This window comes from Leucoraja erinacea, chromosome 14, assembly GCF_028641065.1.
Source record: "Leucoraja erinacea ecotype New England chromosome 14, Leri_hhj_1, whole genome shotgun sequence".
In the NCBI taxonomy this organism is placed as follows: domain Eukaryota; kingdom Metazoa; phylum Chordata; class Chondrichthyes; order Rajiformes; family Rajidae; genus Leucoraja; species Leucoraja erinaceus.
Genome location: NC_073390.1, coordinates 2321355 through 2341008, shown reverse-complemented (window position 1 = coordinate 2341008; position 19654 = coordinate 2321355). Strand labels below are relative to the sequence as shown.

Below are 19654 nucleotides of genomic sequence, written 5' to 3'. Positions count from 1 at the left end.
GTACAAAATGATGGTGAGGCAACTTTTGGAGTATCGTGTTCAGTTTTGGTCACCCTGCTTATGGAAAGTGTGTGAAGTGCCGTCCCTATTGCCTGCTGAGGTAATTCACCTCATCTATCCTGACAGCAGTCTACATCCCTCCCCATGCGGATGTCAAGCTTCCTCCGAATTAACTGTACTCAATAGCCTTGAGACAAAACACCTCGAAGCCCTGGTCATTATAGTCGGGCACTTCAATCAAGCCAACCTCAAGAGCATGTCTCTTGTCCCACCAGGAGCCAGACCCTCAACCACTGCGACACATCCATAAAAAACACCTACCGCTCTATTTCCAATCCACATTTCAGGAAATTTGACCATGCTTTTACTCCCTGCCTACAAAACAAAAACTGAAGCAGGAAGATCCGATACAGGAAGTTGTTCAGTGCTGGTCTGCACACATGGATGACATCCCACGCAACTGCTTTGCAAGTCCCTGACCCCATTCTTGGACCAACTAGCGGGAGTGTTCAGACATCTTTCATCTTTCCGTGCTCCGTTCTCAAGTACCCACTTGCTTCAAGACCACTATCATCCCTGTGCCAAGGAAAAAGATCTCATGCCTTAATGAATACTGTCCAGTGGCTTTTACATCCAACATCACAAAGTGCTTTGGGAGGCTGGTTATGGAACACATTAAATCCCAGCCTACCAAGCAACCTTGACCCACTGCAGTTCACCTACCGCCGCAACAGGTCCACTGCTGATGCCATCTCTCTGGGATGGCACTTATCCCTGGAAAACCTGGATAAGAAGGACACCTATGCAGGTCACACTACAGGTCTGCTTTCAATACCATTATCCCATCCAAGCTCATCTACAAACTTGTGGAACTTGGAGTCAGCACTCCCCTCTGCAACTGGATCCTTGACTTTGTGACAAACAGACCACAAACAGTGAGGTTAGGTGACAAATCATCCTCACCACTGATGCCCCACAAGAATCTCAGCTCCCTTCTCTACCCCTTATATACTCTTGACTGTGCAGCCATATACCAATGTAACTCAATTTACAAATTTGCAGACGACACCACTGTAGTGGGCCGGATATCAAATAATGATGAGACGGAGTACAGGAAGGATACTGTCAACCTCGTAACCTGGTGCCAAGACAACAACCTCTCTCTCAATGTCAGTAAGACAAAGGAGACTGTGATTGACATCAGGAAGTGTGGCAGTACACACGCATGAGTATTCATTGATGGGACACAGAAGTAGAGATGGATGAAAGCTTCAAGTTCTTAGCAATAAATATCACCAGTAATTTGTCCTGGACCAGCCACTTCAAACCAGTGGCCAAGAAAGCACAGCAATGCCTTTACTTCCAAGCTTAGAATGTTTAGGAAGATTTGCAAGTCCCCAAATGCACTCACCGGCTTCTACAGATGTGTCGCAGAAGGCATTTTAACAGGATGCATCACAGCACGGTTTGGGAACAGCTCCACCCAAGACAGCGAGAAGTTGCAGAGAATTGTTGGATGTACCCCAGACCATCACACAAACCAACCTCCCTTCTATTAACTCAGTTTAAACTTCACGCTGCCTTGGCAAGGCCACCGGCCTAATCAAGGACCAGTCACGCCTTCTTCTCCCCTCTTGCATCAGGCAAGAGGTACAGAAGTTTTCAAACTCATAACCAGTTTCTTCCCAGCTGTTATCAGACAAATGAAGCATCCTCTCACCAGCTAGAGATTGGTCTTGACCTCCCATCTACCTCATTGGAGACCTTTGAACTAAGTTTAATTGGACTTTATCTTGCACTAAACATTATACTCTTTATCCTGTGCATTGCGGATTGCTTGATTGTACAGCCACACATAGTCATATATAGAAAGAGGTTAAGCTGCAAAGAGTACAAAGAAGATTTACGAGGATATTGCCAGGACTATAGGGAGAAGTTGGGTATGCTGAGCAGTGGCGGACTGGGTCTAAAAATATTGGTTGCCAGGAGACAAAGGGGGCCCACCCACAACTACAATGCTATCATTTAACAGGGGCCCACTTGCCATCACTTCATCAGGGGCCCACTTGTCATCGTGCAAGCTGACACCCTGGCCAGTCCGCCAATGATGCTGGGTCTTTACTTCTTGGAATGAAAGAAAATGAAGGGTGATCTTATTAAGGTGTATAAGATCAAGAGGGGAATAGAGAGGGTTGATGCACAGTCTTTTACCCACAATAGGGGAATCTAGAACTATAAGACATAGGTTTATGGTAAGTGGGGAAAGATCTAATAAGAATCTGAGGGGCAACCTTTTTTTCACATAGGGTAATGGGTAAGTGGAGCGAGCTGCCAGCAGGGGTAGTTAAGGCAGGTATTACAATGATACCCGGACATGGCGTCGAAGGATGCGCTCCTTCGGCCGTTTACGCCTTGGTGCTCGCGTTCAGAGCGCCCAGTCACCCTCCAGCCCCGGGCGGTCTTGTGTGGGGAAAATGACCCCCACCCTCCCGTCTCCCCCGGCCAATGATGTGATGGAAACGGGGGTCTGAACCAATCGCTGACAAGTCCTGCCCCCCGGCGACATCATGTACGTTATTTGGCTTTTCAGGCGTTGCGTCCGTTCGGTTATTTGGCGTCGTACGCTTTCAGTTATTTAGCTTTTCGCCGTCGGTTCCGTCTGGTTAGTTGGCTTCCACTTGTTCTGTTCGGCTTCTTGTCCTTCAACGCCACGTCCGCATACGACTACAACAGCATTTAAAAGACATTTGGAGTGGCACATGGAACGGAAAGGTTTAGAGGGATATGGGCCCCAACACGAGCAGGTGGGACTAGTGCAGATGGGGCATTTTGGTTGGCAAAGGCAAGGTGGTCTGAAAGGCCTGTTTCCATGTTGTGACTCTTGACTCTTGTTCCTGAGGACTTAAGAATGTCCTTTCTAATATATAAACATAGTTGCTAGAAAATAGCTTGTGGCAATTACATCTAAATTCAACACCTTTTTTACACATGGAAATTTGTAATTTAAGAGCATAAGACATAGGAGCAGAATTCGAACATTAGGTCCATTGACATAGCTTTGCCCTTCGATCATGGCTGATGTCCTCCTCCTGCTAACATGTCACACCCTTTCTAATCTAGAAGCTACCAATCTCCACTTTAAAAATACCCAATGACTAGGCCCCCACTGCCGTTTGTAGCAATTAATTCCACAGATTCGCCACCCTCTGGTTAAAGAAATTCCTCCTCAACCCCATTCTACTGATATGTCCTTTTATTCGGAGGCTGTGGCCTCTGGTCTTAGACTCCCTCACTACCCAAAACATCCTCTCCACATCTACTTGAGGCCATTCATTATTTGGTAAGTTTCATGAGATCGCCCTTCATCCTTTTAAACTCCAGTGAGTGTTGGCACAGAGCCTTCAAACACTCTTTTTATATCAACCTAATCATCACAGGAATTATTATCGTAAAACTTCTCTGGATCCTCTCCAGCGCCAGCAAATGCTTCTTCACATATAGGACCCAAAACTGCCCACAATGTTTCCAAATATGGCCTGACCAGAACCTTATAAAGCCTCAACATTACATGCTTGCTTTTATATTCTCTCGAAATGACTGTTTATATTGCATTTGCCTTTCTTACAACTGATTCAACCTGCAAATTATCCTTTTGGGAATCCTGCACCAGCAGTCCCAGGTCCATTTGCATCTCTGATTCCTGAACCCTCCTCTCCCATTTAGAAATGAGTCTACGTCTTTATTCTTCCTACCAAGTGCACGATCTGCTATGTTGTATTCGACCTGCCACTTCTTTGCCCACTCTGCCAACCTGCTCAAGTCCTTCTGCAGACTCCCTGCTTCCTCAACACCATCCGCCCCTCACCCATTTTTGCATCATCTGCAAATTTGGCCACAAAGCCATCAATTCCATCATCCAGATCATTTGTATTTTTAACCCTGCTGCTTACTATTTCCTCTATATAAACCTCTTCTCCATTAAATTCAGTCACAGCAAATTTAAAATGCCAAAATATCACAATGTTAGAATTATTATTACGTCTATATTGGATGTAACTGCACCTTAGAAGTTCTGCTTCACTGGAGAGCTAAACAGGGGTATGTTATTTAAATATGTGGAGGAGATTTTTTTTTAAAACATGTTTTCACACTTTTTGCTTCAACACCAATATTTCCAGTACTATCATACGGTAACCAGTCCAGTACTGTAATTTATGATAGAAAGTTACAAGGAAATTTGTGAACACTGTCACAATGATTTATAACGATATGCGCTTTGCATTTAGCCTGCAGAAAATAATGATGCCTGAATATAGCTTTTGTTTTTAATCACCAAGAAAAATTAATACTTATGCTTTAAAATTGAGACAAATAATACCACAGAAGTGAGTGCAAGAAGAGGATGTGAAAATTATGTACTTTCTCATTAACGTGTAATAAACACATAACCCCGCTAGTTGTTCAGGTCTACATGATGTAAAAACAAGTTCAGCAGTTTCTTTTTTATTTACCTAATAAGTGCTTCATGACCGCCTGGTTCTGGTCCCACAAGCTATTAAAGGTATTCCAACGTGACCTTCCATCCGGCAATGGGTTCTTCTTTATCCATCCACCACAGGCATATTGATAAAAATCAGAACAAGGGTCTACTGTACGGTCCAGAGATTCTGTTATTTTAGCAGCCACCATAATGCATGTTTCCGTCAGACAATATTTACTTGAAGGGTCTGTAAATAAAAGGATGTCACTTTCATTATATAAATTCATAAATGCGAACTTATAACTTCTTCTAAATTTATTGACATCTTTCCCTTTTTCCTGAGAATATTGTTAAGCATATAACCATATAACAATTACAGCACGGAAACAGGCCATCTCGACCCTTCTAGTCCATGCCGAACACGTATTCTCCCCTAGTCCCATACATCTGCGCTCAGACCATAACCCTCCATACCTTTCCCGTCCATATAACTATCCAATTTATTTTTAAATGATAAAAACGAACCTGCCTCCACCACCTTCACTGGAAGCTCATTCCACACAGCCACCACTCTCCGAGTAAAGAAGTTCCCCCTCATGTTACCCCTAAACTTCTGTCCCTTAATTCTCAAGTCATGTCCCCTTGTTTGAATCTTCCCTACTCTCAGTGGGAAAAGCTTATCCACGTCAACTCTGTCTATCCCTCTCATCATTTTAAAGACCTCTATCAAGTCCCCCCTTAACCTTCTGCGCTCCAAAGAATAATAAGAATAAACAGAACCAAAGAAACCACTATCAGAACAACCCTCTTGCTTTATGACATTCAACTAAATCAACCAGTGAAGGTTATTTGCACTTTATCTGTTTTATTTATTCATGCGTGTATATATTTATATAATGGTATATGGACACACTAATCTCTGTATTCATGCCTTCTATATTCTGTTGTGCTGAAGCAAAGCAAGAATTTCATTGTCCTATCTAGGACACATGACAATAAACTCTTGAATCTTGCGCAAAGGATGGATCATAGAAACATAGAAAATAGGTGTAGGAGGAGGCCATTTGGCCCTCCAAGCCAGCACCGCCATTCATTGTGATCAATAACCCGTGCCTGCCTTCTCCCCATATCCCTTGATTCCACTAGCCCCTAGAGCTCTATCTAACTCTCTCTTAAATCCATCCAGTGACTTGGTCTCCACTGCCCTCTGTGGCAGGGAATTCCACAAATTCACAACTCTCTGGGTGAAACGGTTTTTTCTCACTTCCCCTAAGATGGATCAAGATGGAAAGGTTCAATTCAGTCATAATGTGATAAAAGTTGTAAAAAATGGCACATATTGTACTTTTCATAAAATTGTGATACCCCAAAGCACCAAGACGTAGTTTTGAAGAGTGGTGATACTGGAAATACAACAACCAGATTGTGCATAACTAACTCCCTCAAAGAACAAAGTGATAATTATGGGATAGAAGCTTTAGTGTACCAAATAAAATACACAAAAGTGAAATTGCATACAATCCTACACCCAGCTTTACATGTGCCTGCAAAAGATGAAAGTTAAGGCATCATTGGAATCAGAATTGATGAACATGCAAAAAGGCTTTTCCACTGCAAAAGTCTGCTTTTATAGAGTGGAAATCACTAACAATGTATCCATTCTGTACTGCACCTCAAAAAATAGGCGGCATCAGTGAATATAAGAGTTGTGACCAGTTTCATTATTCTAGAAAGAGCCTGACTAATGGGGCTGCAGCCAAGAGTTAAGGCATTCATCATACTGGGTGGGAGGAGACTAATGGGCTGTCTCACTTAGGCGACTTTTTAGGCGACTGCAGGAGACTCTGCGGTCACCACATGGTCGCCACATGTTCGCGGGTGGTTGCCGGGGAGTCGCCTTCATGGTCGCGAGGAATTCCCGCATTCTGGGAACGAGTTGCGGTCTCATTATGGTCGCCGTGAATTTTTCAATATGTTGAAAAATTAGCGGTGACGAGAAGGAAGCTGCCATGGAGAGTAGCGAGAATTCTCGTGCCGTAGGTGGGTCGCCGGGAGGTCCTAGTGGGTTGCCAGGAGGTCGAAGGTTCTCATAGGTTGTAGCCGGTGCTGACTGGTGAATTTCATTGGCTCATTGGGAAACAAAAACGTAAGCAGTAGTTTTCAGAACCAGGGATTCGACCTGTAATGTTAAATGTCCGCCGAGCTTCACAGCCGTGTATCTCTGGCTTCTTAAAAGTTGTCTCCACACCTTCCCCCCCCCTTCTTTTAAAGGACTTACTGTACACAGTGCTTTAGCCATCTTAATTACAGCGCCAACCTTCCTGTTCATAGCGGTGTGTGTCTGTATCACTTCGGCTTTGCACCATGTGTATTTCATTCAGACAGCGCCCCCCCCCCCCCCCCCCCCCCGCTTGCCCTGTCCCCCCGCGAGCATAACGGGCTGGTGAAGGAGCGATGTGTGTGTGTGTGTGTGTGGGGTGTGTGTGTGTGTGTGTGTGTGTGTGTGTGTGTGTGTGTGTGTGTGTGTGTGTGTGTGTGTGTGTGTGTGTGTGTGTGTGTGTGTGTGTGTGTGTGTGTGTGTGTGTGTGTGTGTGTGTGTGTGTGTGTGTGTGTGTGTGTGTGTGGCCGTTCCAGATGCCGGTTTTTCAGGCGACTGAAAAATCGCCTAAGTGGGACAGGCCCATCAGGAGAGTGAGCACAATGGATGACAACAGAGTGCAGGGTAAAGACAAGAGGAGAAGATTAATGTGGATACTATATGTAGTCAGGAAATCAGCAGCCCGGCAAGCCCGACAACACAGCATGGACAATGAGGATTGGTAAACACCAAGTATTTAAAGTACCTATTGGGAACAAAATGAATACCTCGGTTCTACCTATTGGGTCAGGTGCTTTGTGTAACAATGAAGCAGATCTCAATTCACATCGCACAGGAGTCGAGTACCTTTTCTAAATGCAGCATAATTTTGCACATGTCAAAACAAATACTGTACATTATTTGACCTCCAGGTTTATGCGGCTGGAAACCCAGAACAACATTTTAGAAGTGCAATACTGACAAATAAATTAAGTGATTAGATTCAGCAAAACTTTTTTGAATTACATAGTGTGAACCAAAAAATACTATTTGGCTCAGTCTTGGATTTTCCACTGTGGTCACTCCATCTTTCAGTAATGATGGGATATTAGAAGTAGCAGCCAGTAGCCAGAAATAGTTTGGTCAGTAATTTGTTCTGCAACAGGATGAAATCAATCACTGTGAAAAATGTTTAAGAAAGAACTGCAGAAGCTGAAAAAATTGAAGGTAGACAAAAATGCTGGAGAAACTCAGCGGGTGAGGCAGCATCAGTCTGATGAAGGGTCTCGACCCGAAACATCACCTATTCCATCGCTCCATAAATGCTGCCTCACCCGCTGAGTTTCTCCAGCATTTTTGTCTACTGTGAAAAATGTGCCTGTTGCAAACATTAGTCTGGTGCTGTGATCGAGCCTGAAGATGCCAAATATTTATTAGATCCACATGATGATGGGTACCCATGGTTTTAAGGTGGTTAAACCAAAAACTGGAATAAACACAGATATATCAATCAGTGATGTTCTTTCTTCCTTCCTCCCACACGCCTCCCCCAAATCATCTCAAATTCCCTAATTATTTGCACATTTGGACTTTTCTTGCCTACAAAAATGATCTTCTAACTCTTTTTCATGCCTATTTTTTCCTTCCTCTCTCAACCCATTCCTTTTTTCCTTTATATTTCTTGTATTTAATTTGATAGTTCTACACGACTTTAAAAAAGTATGAATACGGAAGACATTAACATTGAAATGAGCCAGACTCCTGTTCTCTGGTGTGCACAGGAAAACACTGCAGCCCGGAGGCCTCACCCAAACCTGAAGCAAGCTCACGTGTCTTTTTTTTCCGAATTTCTCGTTTTTAGTCTGTTAAATTTCTTTTTAGAGGAATTCAGGCCTTTCCTTTCCAACATTTTTGGTTTCCTCATTGACCATGATGGCTTGGATCTCTCCCCCTATTTTCACACTCCATTTCACTCTTGCACAAGCTCCAACTTAACACCTTTAAAAGCCCCCTTGCACCAACTTTTTTCCCTTTTTTTTGCTTGGTGATATTGCTAAAGTTGGTGATACTGGTTTTGCTAAAGAAAATAGTTTTGCTAAAGAAAATAGTTTTGCTAAATAGTTACTGCTAAAGATAAATTATTGAAACTGGTGCCATAGCCATTTTAAAATAGCATTGTGTTCAAGTGAAGATAGACACAAAATGATGGAGTAACTCAGCGGGACAGGCAGCATCTCTGAAGAGAAGGAATGGGTGACGTCTCGGGTCAAGACCCTTCTTCAGACTGATCAATTGGTTACATTTCCTACATTACAACAATGATTTCATTTTAAAACTACATCATTTGATGTCCAAAAAGGTGTCACAGCTGTAGCTTGAATTTTCTGTTAAGGATGTTATTAAATTTGAAAAATCATTAAAAAGTATGATAAATGAAGGTGATACTAAACTGCCATTGTTATCATATGTTGGAAAAATATCAGAACTATAATAAGATATAACTTAAGATGGACACAAAATGCTGGAGCAACTCAGCGGGACAGGTTGCATCTCTGGAGAGAAGGAATGGGCGACGTTTCGGGTCAAGACCCTTCTTCACCTGAAACATCACATATTCCTTCTCTCCAGAGATGCTGTCTGTCCCACTGTTACTTCAGCTCTTTGTGTCTATCTTCAGTTTAAACCAGCATATGTAGTTTCTTCCTACAAATAAAACTTAACATGCATGAATGTTATTCAATCCCACCTTACCTTGAGTATTTTTTATTACCAGAGTAATAATACAACCAATCAAGGTCATGACCACAACCAGGAGGACAACTAACAAGGTGAGTTCCAATTGTGTTCTCGTTCCAATTGGCCCCAGGGAAAGCGACTTGCCTTTTCTAAACCCGACCTATTAAAAAAAGAGACAAATTACATGTTTCCTTTTAGCACAAACAGAAATAACAGAAACAACAAACTATCATGCACAAGTCATGATTAAAACCTAATAATTTACCCAAAGGCTACACTTGCAGAAAGAAAAATCAATGTGCATATCATTTTGCAGTATCAGTGAAACCCAAAACAAGAAAAAACAAAATCACAGTACTGAGATGACCTATGCAGAATCTGACTACCAAAGAAATAGCTAAATAAAAATAAAGGACTGAAAAAAAAATGCAATTTGAAAAAAATCATTCATAACTAATAAATGAGCTATTTCCATAATAACGTTAATCGCAACTTCATATAAACTCTTTTTTTAATTCCAGGGGATTTCTAAAGGGCCTGTCCCACTTTCACGACCTATTTAACTCGTGGAAAAACGCCCCGACCTACTTGATACCTCGAGTACCTATGACTAGCATCACGGCCTGCTACAACCTACCTACGACCCCCTACGACCATGCTGTGAGTACGAGTCAAGGGCAAACTCGGCAGAGGTTGTGAATTAGGTCGTGAAAGTGGGACAGGCCCTTAAGTCTCAGGAAAAGCATAAACCCAGTAACTACAGACCAATCAGTATAACCCCACTACTGGGAAGAACTCTGGAAACAATCATCAGAATTAACAATCACTTCAACATGTAAATTGAATAGAAAATCGGCCAAAGAAATTATGGGTAGCGCAGCGGTAGAGTTGTAGAGACCAGAGTTTGATCTTGAACAAGCATGTCTGTCTGTAGAGAGTTAGTATGTTCTCCCCCTGACCACGTCGGTTTCCTCCCGATGTACAGGTCTGTAGGTTAGTTGGCTTTGGTAAGAATTGTACATTGTCCCTAGTGTGTAGATTAGTGTATAGGGTGATCATTGGTCGGCACAGACTCAGTGGGCCGAATGGCCCCTATCCTCACAGTATCTCTAAACTAAACTAAACAGAAAACAGCATAGCAGTGAAAGAGTATGTTTTACTAGAGGGGAACTATCCAGAGGAGTTATTTCATGGCTACTACGAGGACTACTATTTGTCTTAATATATATTGTTGATCGGAGATGGCACAAACTTTGAAAGTATGGTGAACTGTGAGGAGAATGGTAATACGCTTCTATGAGGAGAAAGGCAATCTACAGAATGAGCAGAGAGGGGGCAGATGAGAATTTCTGCTGAGTAATGTGAAAAATGAGAATTGCAAATGTAAACTAGGTGGCAGAATTCGGAAAGAGGTACAACATAGAGAGAGTAAATACCTGTAGTCACAGGTGGTTGAGAAAACGAGTTAAAAAGCCATTTGGGTTGAAGGTTTTATAAATAGAGGTATTCAACAGGAAAGCATGGTTGTCATGACGAACCTTTATAAAATACCAGATCAGTTGAGGGCAACACAGTGGTGCAGCAGTAGAGCTGCTACCTTACAATAGGTATGTTACAAAACCTACCTGAATCGTCATTGAGAATCTGTCCCAGCCCCGTGTGTGTGATTTTGGCGCTGTTTAGAGGGGGCGGGTTTAAAACGCGATTTTTACTAGGTTGTTGCAATCGAAAATGTTCAGCCTAGTAAATCATTAACGGAAAATCGCTGAAAGACCCCGTCGCAAAAGGTATTATTAGTTTTTATGGCCTTGTATAATAGTTATAGTAGTTTAAAAATCACTCTCTCAACCCGCAACCTCTCGCAGCCCCAGGGTTTTATAAAGCAGACAATTAAAGGTATGTACCTTATTTTTACATTAAAAGGGGCTTCTTAAGAACCCTGTATATAAAGTTTTCTATAGCGAATAGTTCATTTTGGGCTCTTTATATCCCGCAGTATTTTTCTGGGCATTTGGGGGCACAAATCCAGCGCAATGTGAACGTTCTAAACCAGCGCGTTCACAGGAACCCACTAGAAAGCTGATTTAAATGGACTTTAATTTACAGCAATTGGACACTAAATTCCTTCCATTTGGCCTATAAATTGATGTAAATGAGTACAATGAGTACAGTGAGTACAGAATGTAAATTCATGTTTTATTGTGAATTATTTGTGAATATTATTTGGATACTTAGGCTATTTAAAAATGTTAATCATTTATTAAGAAATGGATAGATGTTTAGATCTAGTAATTGAAGTTTGAAATTAGCTACAATTGGGTAACTAACTAATTATATGCTTTAATTTCAGGTCCTCCAAGTAAGATTATTTTATATTTGTTTCAGAATAGTTCAATCTACGATAACTGAAAATTTCATTCAGTTCTCTTAATTTTTAAGAAGGTTATGGGCTTTTGACTGTCCTCGATCACAGCTTTTTTGTTATGTCCATAGAAAATCAATAGGGAACGAAATGCTAATTTCCGAGTATGAAAATGGCCATAACTTTTTTATTACTTGAGATATGAAAGTGAATTAGGTGTCAAATTAAACTTATTGTTATGCTTTATCTGATGGGATAAATTGCAGACTTGATTTTTTAAATCTCAAAATTGTGTAACATTGCTACTTACAACGCCTGAAATGTGTGTTCAATCCTGACTACGGGTGCTGTCTGCACAGAGTTTGTACGTTCTCCCCATGACCGCATGGATGTTCCCCGGGGTGCTCCAGTTTCCTCCCACACTCCAAAGACATACAGATTTGTAGGTTAATTGGTTTCTGTAAAAATGTAAATTGTTCCTGGTGTGTAGGATAGTGCTTGTATACGGACAATAGACATTAGATTGCTGGTCGACTCGGACTCAGTGGGCCAAGCTTTATCTCCAAAGTCTAAAGCTTCTAGTGGAGTATTGCATCCAGATTTAAAGTACCAAGCATCGTGAATATTTTACGTTTCAAGTCAGCCGGCATCCTATGCGAGTAAGAAGGAACTGCAGATGCTGATTTAAACCTGTGGATCTGTGGAGAACTCCATCCGTGGGGCCTGTGGACTTAACATCGTGGAGCCCGCAGTTCCTGGTTAGAGACCGATTCGACAGCTCCAAGCCGCGGAAAGTTTCAACCGTCCCGACGAGGGAGTTTCGATTACCCCGACGTGAGGGCTTCGGATCGCCGGCTGCGGGAGCTTTGATGGCCCCGACTGCAGATGGTTCGACAGCCCCGAGAATGAAGAGGGAGATGATTGGACTTTATTAACTCCCATCACAGTAATGAATGCGGGGAGCCGCTGTGGTGCATGTTTATGTTCAATTTTATTTTATGTGTCTGTGTTTCTTTTCACTTAGTATGGTTGTATGGTAACTCAAATTTCACTGTACCTTAATTGGTACGTGACATTAAACTGACCTTGACCTTGAAGCCGAAGATAGACACAAAGAGAAGCGTCTCATCCCAAAATGTTACCCATTCGTTCTCTCCAGAGATGCTGCTTGTCCCGCTGAGTTACTCCAGCATTTTGTGTCTATCTTCTGCATCCTATGTGAACTCTAGAAAGCAATATGTGATCAGAACTCAATCGAAAGGTTTCAACCATGCGAGTGCAAAAACGATCAATGCTTTTATTTTTTACTAGGCATTGAATAAACATCTGCTTTCTCCTAATACAATGTAATAAATCATGAAAATCAATTCTGAATTTCATTTCATTTGTATCAACCAAGCACGATCCAAGATTTGGAAGGTCTAAAACTGGCATAAAATAACTATGCTTACCCACTTTAGAATCACATACGGCAAAACTGTCACAACTGAATATGTATAATAAACTGCATGCTGGACCCCATTCATACCATGTAAGAAGAACAATGAAACCCTCTGCAGTCACCAGATCCCTACACTCACTTCTCCATCATTCTCATGCCACACAAACTCAGCCATGTATATAACCAACACCTCCCTAAAATTAAAAGATGTCAAGTTTTCAGAATACAGGTGCACAACCTTTTATCCGACAGCCTTGGGACCAGACACTTTTCGTAATTTGGAATTTGTCGGTCTTCGGAATGGAAATTTTTTAGCGTAGATTTTAATGGCTGGCTCAGTGGTAGAGTGCCCGGCTCATATCCGCAAGGTCGCGAGTTTGCGCCTTGATCCCGGCAGTTCCTCGGTCGCGAGTTTGAGTCTTCAGTGTAGTTTTTTTCTTGCAGAATAAATGTCTGTATGAAATGCAGTGTGTTGAATGAATTCCTGAATTTGTAAATGTGACCGCAGCATTGAATCACCTCCCGCACTCATGTCACCCTAGCGGGGCTTCATGCCCTAAGGCGGCCTAAGGTGACATTTTCACACTCTTATATCCATGTGCAGCAGAGACGCCAAACGTGAGCTTTGGTGTGCAGACGACATCCTGGAAAAAATGTCTGGTTTCTTCCAGGTAGGCGATATACCCTCCCGCGCAATATACCCTCCACTTCTCTTTTTAGTTCCCCTTTCTTCCAGGACCGATCCGAGGTTCCGCTGTCACCTCTGCGGGCCACCCTCGGTGAACGCTCACTCAACTTTGTCTTGGGATTCCTACTCTCCCGGTCAATGTACCCTCACCTTCTCTTTTATGAATGGGGATTTAGTTCCCCTTTCGTCGAGGACCGACCGGAGGTTCCGCTGTCACCTCTGCGGGCCGCCCTCGGTGAACGTCCTGTCTCCCTGTCCCTGGGATAGCAGGGGGCGATCAAACAGCACAATACCCCCCTCTCCCCCTCCCCCCCCACCCCCAACTCCAGAGGAATCCGCTCCCTGATGGGCCGCTACGGCGACAAGTGGCAGTTCGCCCACAGCCCGAGAACAAGACGCACCTTGCGCACCAGCAGCAGCTGCCCCTCTGGAGTTGGAGCGGGGCTGGACTGGAGTTGCTGATCTGGGATCTCCGTGCTTGCAGTGGGCCTGGGGGTCGGTGTCCCGATGAGGGGGCACAGCTTGGGCTGTGGGAGAACTGCCACTTGTCACCGTAGCGGCCCATCGGGGAACGGCTTCTGGTGGTTCCGATGTCTCCCGCTAGTTTGCAGTTTTCCTCTGGAGTTGGAACGGGGCTGGGCTGCTGCTGGCTGTGGGTCTCTGGGATCTCCGTGCTTGCAGTGGGCCTGGGGGCCGGTGTCCCGTTGGTCCTGACGTCTCCGGTGACTGGCATTGCCGACGTGAAGACAGTGCAAAGCCCCCACGCCGGTGCAATGGGCGGGGAGCTGGAGAGGGGAGGGAAGGGGTCACACACATGGCCGGGAAGCAGAGGGGTGTAGGTGGGGTGAAACTGAAGGGAGCAACAATCTGCAGCTCCCTGCCCGCTGAGATAAAAAAGTTCCCACGCAAGACTCACGATACACTGTGTATCGTGAGTCTACCGTGGGAATTTTTTTAACTCAGCGGGCAGACAGCAGCATATTGTCAATTATTAACCCTCCCGCGCAATATACCCTCACCTTCTCTTTTATGGATGGGGATTTAGTTCCCCTTTCTTCCAGGACCGACCTGAGGTTCCGCTGTCACCTCTGCGGGCCACCCTCGGTGAACGCTCACTCAACTTTGTCTTGGGATTCCTACTCTCCCGGTCAATGTACCCTCACCTTCTCTTTTATGAATGGGGATTTAGTTCCCCTTTCGTCGAGGACCGACCGGAGGTTCCGCTGTCACCTCTGCGGGCCGCCCTCGGTGAACGTCCTGTTTCCCTGTCCCTGGGATAGCAGGGGGCGATCAAACAGCACAATACCCCCCCTCCCCCTCCCCCCCCACCCCCAACTCCAGAGGAATCCGCTCCCCGATGGGCCGCTACGGCGACAAGTGGCAGTTCGCCCACAGCCCGAGCTGCGCGACCTCAAGAACAAGACGCACCTTGCGCACCATCAGTTTCTGCCCCTCTGGAGTTGGAGCGGGGCTGGGCTGGAGTTGCTGATCTGGGATCTCCGTGCTTGCAGTGGGCCTGGGGGTCGGTGTCCCGATGAGGGGGCACAGCTCGGGCTGTGGGCGAACTGCCACTTGTCGCCGTAGCGGCCCATCGGGGAGCGGCTCCTGGTGGTCCCGATGTCTCCCGCTAGTTTGCAGTTTTCCTCTGGAGTTGGAACGGGGCTGGGCTGCTGCTGGCTGTGGGTCTCTGGGATCTCCGTGCTTGCAGTGGGCCTGGGGGCCGGTGTCCCGTTGGTCCTGACGTCTCCGGTGACTGGCATTGCCGACGTGAAGACAGTGCAAAGCCCCCACGCCGGTGCAATGAGCGGGGAGCTGGAGAGGGGAGGGAAGGGGTCACACACATGGCCGGGAAGCAGAGGGGTGTAGGTGGGGTGAAACTGAAGGGAGCGACAATCTGCAGCTCCCTGCCCGCTGAGTTAAAAAAGTTCCCACGCAAGACTCACGATACACTGTGTATCGTGAGTCTACCGTGGGAACGTTTTAACTCAGCGGGCAGACAGCAGCATATTGTCAATTATTAACCCTCCCGCGCAATATACCCTCACCTTCTCTTTTATGGATGGGGATTTAGTTCCCCTTTCTTCGAGGACCGACCGGAGGTTCCTCTGTCACCTCTGCGGGCCACCCTCGGTGAACGCTCACAACTTTTTCAAGGATTCCTACTCTCCCGGTCGCTATGTACCCTCACCTTCTCTTTTATGAATTGGGGATTTAGTTCCCCTTTCGTCGAGGTGCGACCGGAGGTTCAATGTCAGTTCTGCGGGCCGCCCTCGGTGAACGTCCTGTTTCCCAGTCCCCTATAGCAGGGGGCGATCAACAGCACAATACCCCCCCCTCCCCCTTGTCCCCCACCCCCACTCCAGAGGATCCGCTCCCCGATGGGCCGCTACGGCGACAAGTGGCAGTTCGCCCACAGCCCGAGTGCTGCGCACCTCAAGAACAAGACGCACCTTGCGCACCATCAGTTTCTGCCCCTCTGGAGTTGGAGCGGGGCTGGGCTGGAGTTGCTGATCTGGGATCTCCGTGCTTGCAGTGGGCCTGGGGGTCGGTGTCCCGATGAGGGGCACAGCTCGGGCTGTGGGCGAACTGCCACTTGTCGCCGTAGCGGCCCATCGGGGAGCGGCTCCTGGTGGTCCCGATGTCTCCCGCTAGTTCGCAGTTTTCCTCTGGAGTTGGAACGGGGCTGGGCTGCTGCTGGCTGTGGGTCTCTGGGATCTCCGTGCTTGCAGTGGGCCTGGGGGTCAGTGTCCCGTTGGTCCTGACGTCTCTGGTGACTGGCATTGCCAACGTGAAGACAGTGCAAAGCCCCCACGCCGGTGCAATGAGCGGGGAGCTGGAGAGGGGAGGGAAGGGGTCACACACATGGCCGGGAAGCAGAGGGGTGTAGGTGGGGTGAAACTGAAGGGAGCGACAATCTGCAGCTCCCTGCCCGCTGAGTTAAAAAAGTTCCCACGCAAGACTCACGATACACTGTGTATCGTGAGTCTACCGTGGGAACGTTTTTAACTCAGCGGGCAGACAGCAGCATATTGTCAATTATTAACCCTCCCACGCAATATACCCTCACCTTCTCTTTTATGGATGGGGATTTAGTTCCCCTTTCTTCGAGGACCGACCGGAGGTTCCTCTGTCACCTCTGCGGGCCGCCCTCGGTGAACGTTTTCAAGGACCTTTTTTCAAGGACTGAAAAAATGTCGCTATTCGGAGGTTTTCGTTATTTGGATCTTCGGATAAAAGGTTGTGCACCTGTAATACAATATTGGTTGCATGTGTTATAGGTTAGTAAAATTCATCAGAAACCTACAATTTAGCCTCAACTAAGACTAATTGCAGAAGCCCTTGTCCACACCCGTTGCTTTTGTCTTATTGAGTGTTGGGGGGAGTCCAGAATCGGGGGCCACAGTTTAAGAATAAGGAGTAAGCCACTTACAACGGAGACAAGGAAACACTTTTTCTCACAGAGAGTGGCGAGTCTGTGGAATTCTCTGCCTCAGAGGGCGGTGGAGGCAGGTTCTCTGGATGCTTTCAAGAGAGAGCTCGATAGGGCTCTTAAAAATAGCGGAGTCAGGGGATATGGGAAGAGGCAGGGACGGGGTAATGATTGGGGATGATCAGCCATGATCACATTGAATAGCGGTGCTGGCTCGAAGGGCCGAATGGCCTACTCCTGCACCTATTGTCTATTGTCTAGAATAATTATCTAATACGTAATTAATTTTCTGCTTTTAAAAGCCTCTTCCAGCTTTTCCTTCTCATCAAACTTCATAATGGACTAAACTCTTCTGACAATAAATGTATTACTAATAGATTTAAGGATTTGCGTTATGAAACTAGGAAATGTGCAACTAAACATGTTGGAATGTGTGATCTTAGTAAACATTCTTTTTGCAAGCAGATCAATGTATAAGGAACTGCTGAATTAATGCAAATGGAAGAGAATGGCATGTTCGCTGTAACTGTCAAGTTAACTCCTTCATCATATGCACATGTAAATTGAGATACGTGTTGGGCAGGTGGGCTGAGGAATAGTTGATGGAATGTATCCCTGGGGCAATCCGATCACCTCTCACTGTTTCTACTGCCATCATACAAACCCCTCATCCGCAAGACCAAACCTGCAATAAGGACGGTCAAAATATGGCCCGAGGACGCCACCCTACAACTCCAGGACTGCTTTGATCGCACCGACTGGGACCTGTTTGAACAACAGGCAACCAGTGGTACAGAGGTAGACTTGGAGGAGTACACGTCCACTGTGCTCTCCTACATCAACTGCTGTGTGGAGACTGTCACAGTGGACAAGCAAATAAAGATGTTCCCAAACCGGAAACCCCGGATGAACCAGGAGGTTCAGGATCTGCTAAGGGCACGCAACAATGCCTTTAAATCCAGGGACACTTCTGCCTACAGTGCGGCCAGGTTGAACCTGAACAAAGGCATAAACAAGGCCAAAGACATCCACAGGCAAAGGGTGGAAGACCACTTCAATGCCGCGGACACCAGAAGCATGTGGCAGGGTGTCAGGGACATCACTGACTACAAGAGCAGCCCCGCCTGCCCCCACTGCTATCACACTGGCCAACGAACTAAACACCTTCTTTGCCCGGTTCGAAACTGGCAACACCACCAGGAGTGGAATAACCCCAGCCATGGTGGAGGGACAGGCCTTAACACTGAGCACTCAGGAGGTACAGTGCGCTCTGCGTAGGATCAATCCACGCAAGGCTGCAGGCCCGGATGGAGTACAGGGAAGGGTACTAAAGGACTGTGCTGTACAGCTGGCGGAGGTATTCACGAGAATCTTCAATCTATCTCTATCTCTGGCAACGGTCCCCAAGTGCCTGAAAACAGCCACCATAGTGCCGGTGCCGAAAAAATGTCCAAAGTCACCAACCTGAACGACTACCGCCCGGTTGCCCTAACTCCAATCCCAATGAAGTGCTTCGAAAGGCTGGTCCTCTCCCATATCAAATCCAGCATCCCTGCCTCACTGGACTCTCATCAATTTGCATACAGGGCAAATAGATCAACAGAGGATGCCATCTCTCTGGCTCTTCACACTGTCCTGACTCACCTGGACAGACAGGGCATGTACGTGAGGATGCTCTTCGTTGACTATAGCTCTGCATTCAATACGGTCATCCCCACCAAGCTCACCACCAAACTCCACCAGCTAGGCCTCAGCTCGCCGATATGCGATTGGATCCTGAACTTTCTGACGGAGCGACCGCAGGCAGTGAGACTGGGCCCGCACCTGTCCTCCACTATCACCCTGAGCACCGGCACACCACAGGGCTGTGTACTAAGCCCCATGCTCTACTCCCTCTTCACTCAAGACTGTGTTCCTGCATTCGACACCAACACCATCGTGAAGTTTGCAGACGACACAACAGTGATTGGGCTGATCACCAACGGTGATGAAACAAAATACAGGGCGGAGGTGCAGAACCTGACGGACTGGTGCACATGTAACAACTTGTCACTAAACACCTCCAAGACCAAGGAGCTGATTATTGACTTCAGGAGGTCCCATAATGGAGAATACGCCCCAATCTCCATTTACGGGGAAAGTGTGGAGAGAGTGTCCAGCTTTAAGTTTCTGGGCACTCACATTTCAGAGGACCTCACATGGTCCACCAACACCACTGCGCTGGTCAAGAAGGCACAGCAACGACTGTTCTTCCTGAGGACATTAAAAAAGACTGGTCTGCCTCAACAGCTGCTGACAACATTCTACCGCTGCACCACAGAGAGCATATTAATGTATGGCATCTATGTGTGGTATCTCAGCTGAACGGAGGCGGAGAGGAGAGCTCTTCAGCGTGTCGTCCACAGAGCGCAGAGGATCATTGGGACACAGATACCAGCCT

General features: G+C 46.0%; 1 protein-coding gene across 2 annotated transcripts in view; it reads right to left on the bottom strand.

The window, feature by feature from the left end:
- Positions 1-19654, bottom strand: part of LOC129703188 (endothelin-converting enzyme 2-like) — a 311584-nt gene that overhangs the window by 251845 nt on the left and 40085 nt on the right. For both annotated transcript variants that reach the window (XM_055645376.1, XM_055645375.1), the window contains exons 3-4: positions 9309-9453; positions 4512-4727 (exon numbers count right to left, since the gene is read on the bottom strand). In XM_055645376.1, the coding sequence (XP_055501351.1) occupies positions 4512-4727; positions 9309-9453 (361 nt within the window). The remainder of the gene's footprint in view (positions 1-4511; positions 4728-9308; positions 9454-19654) is intronic.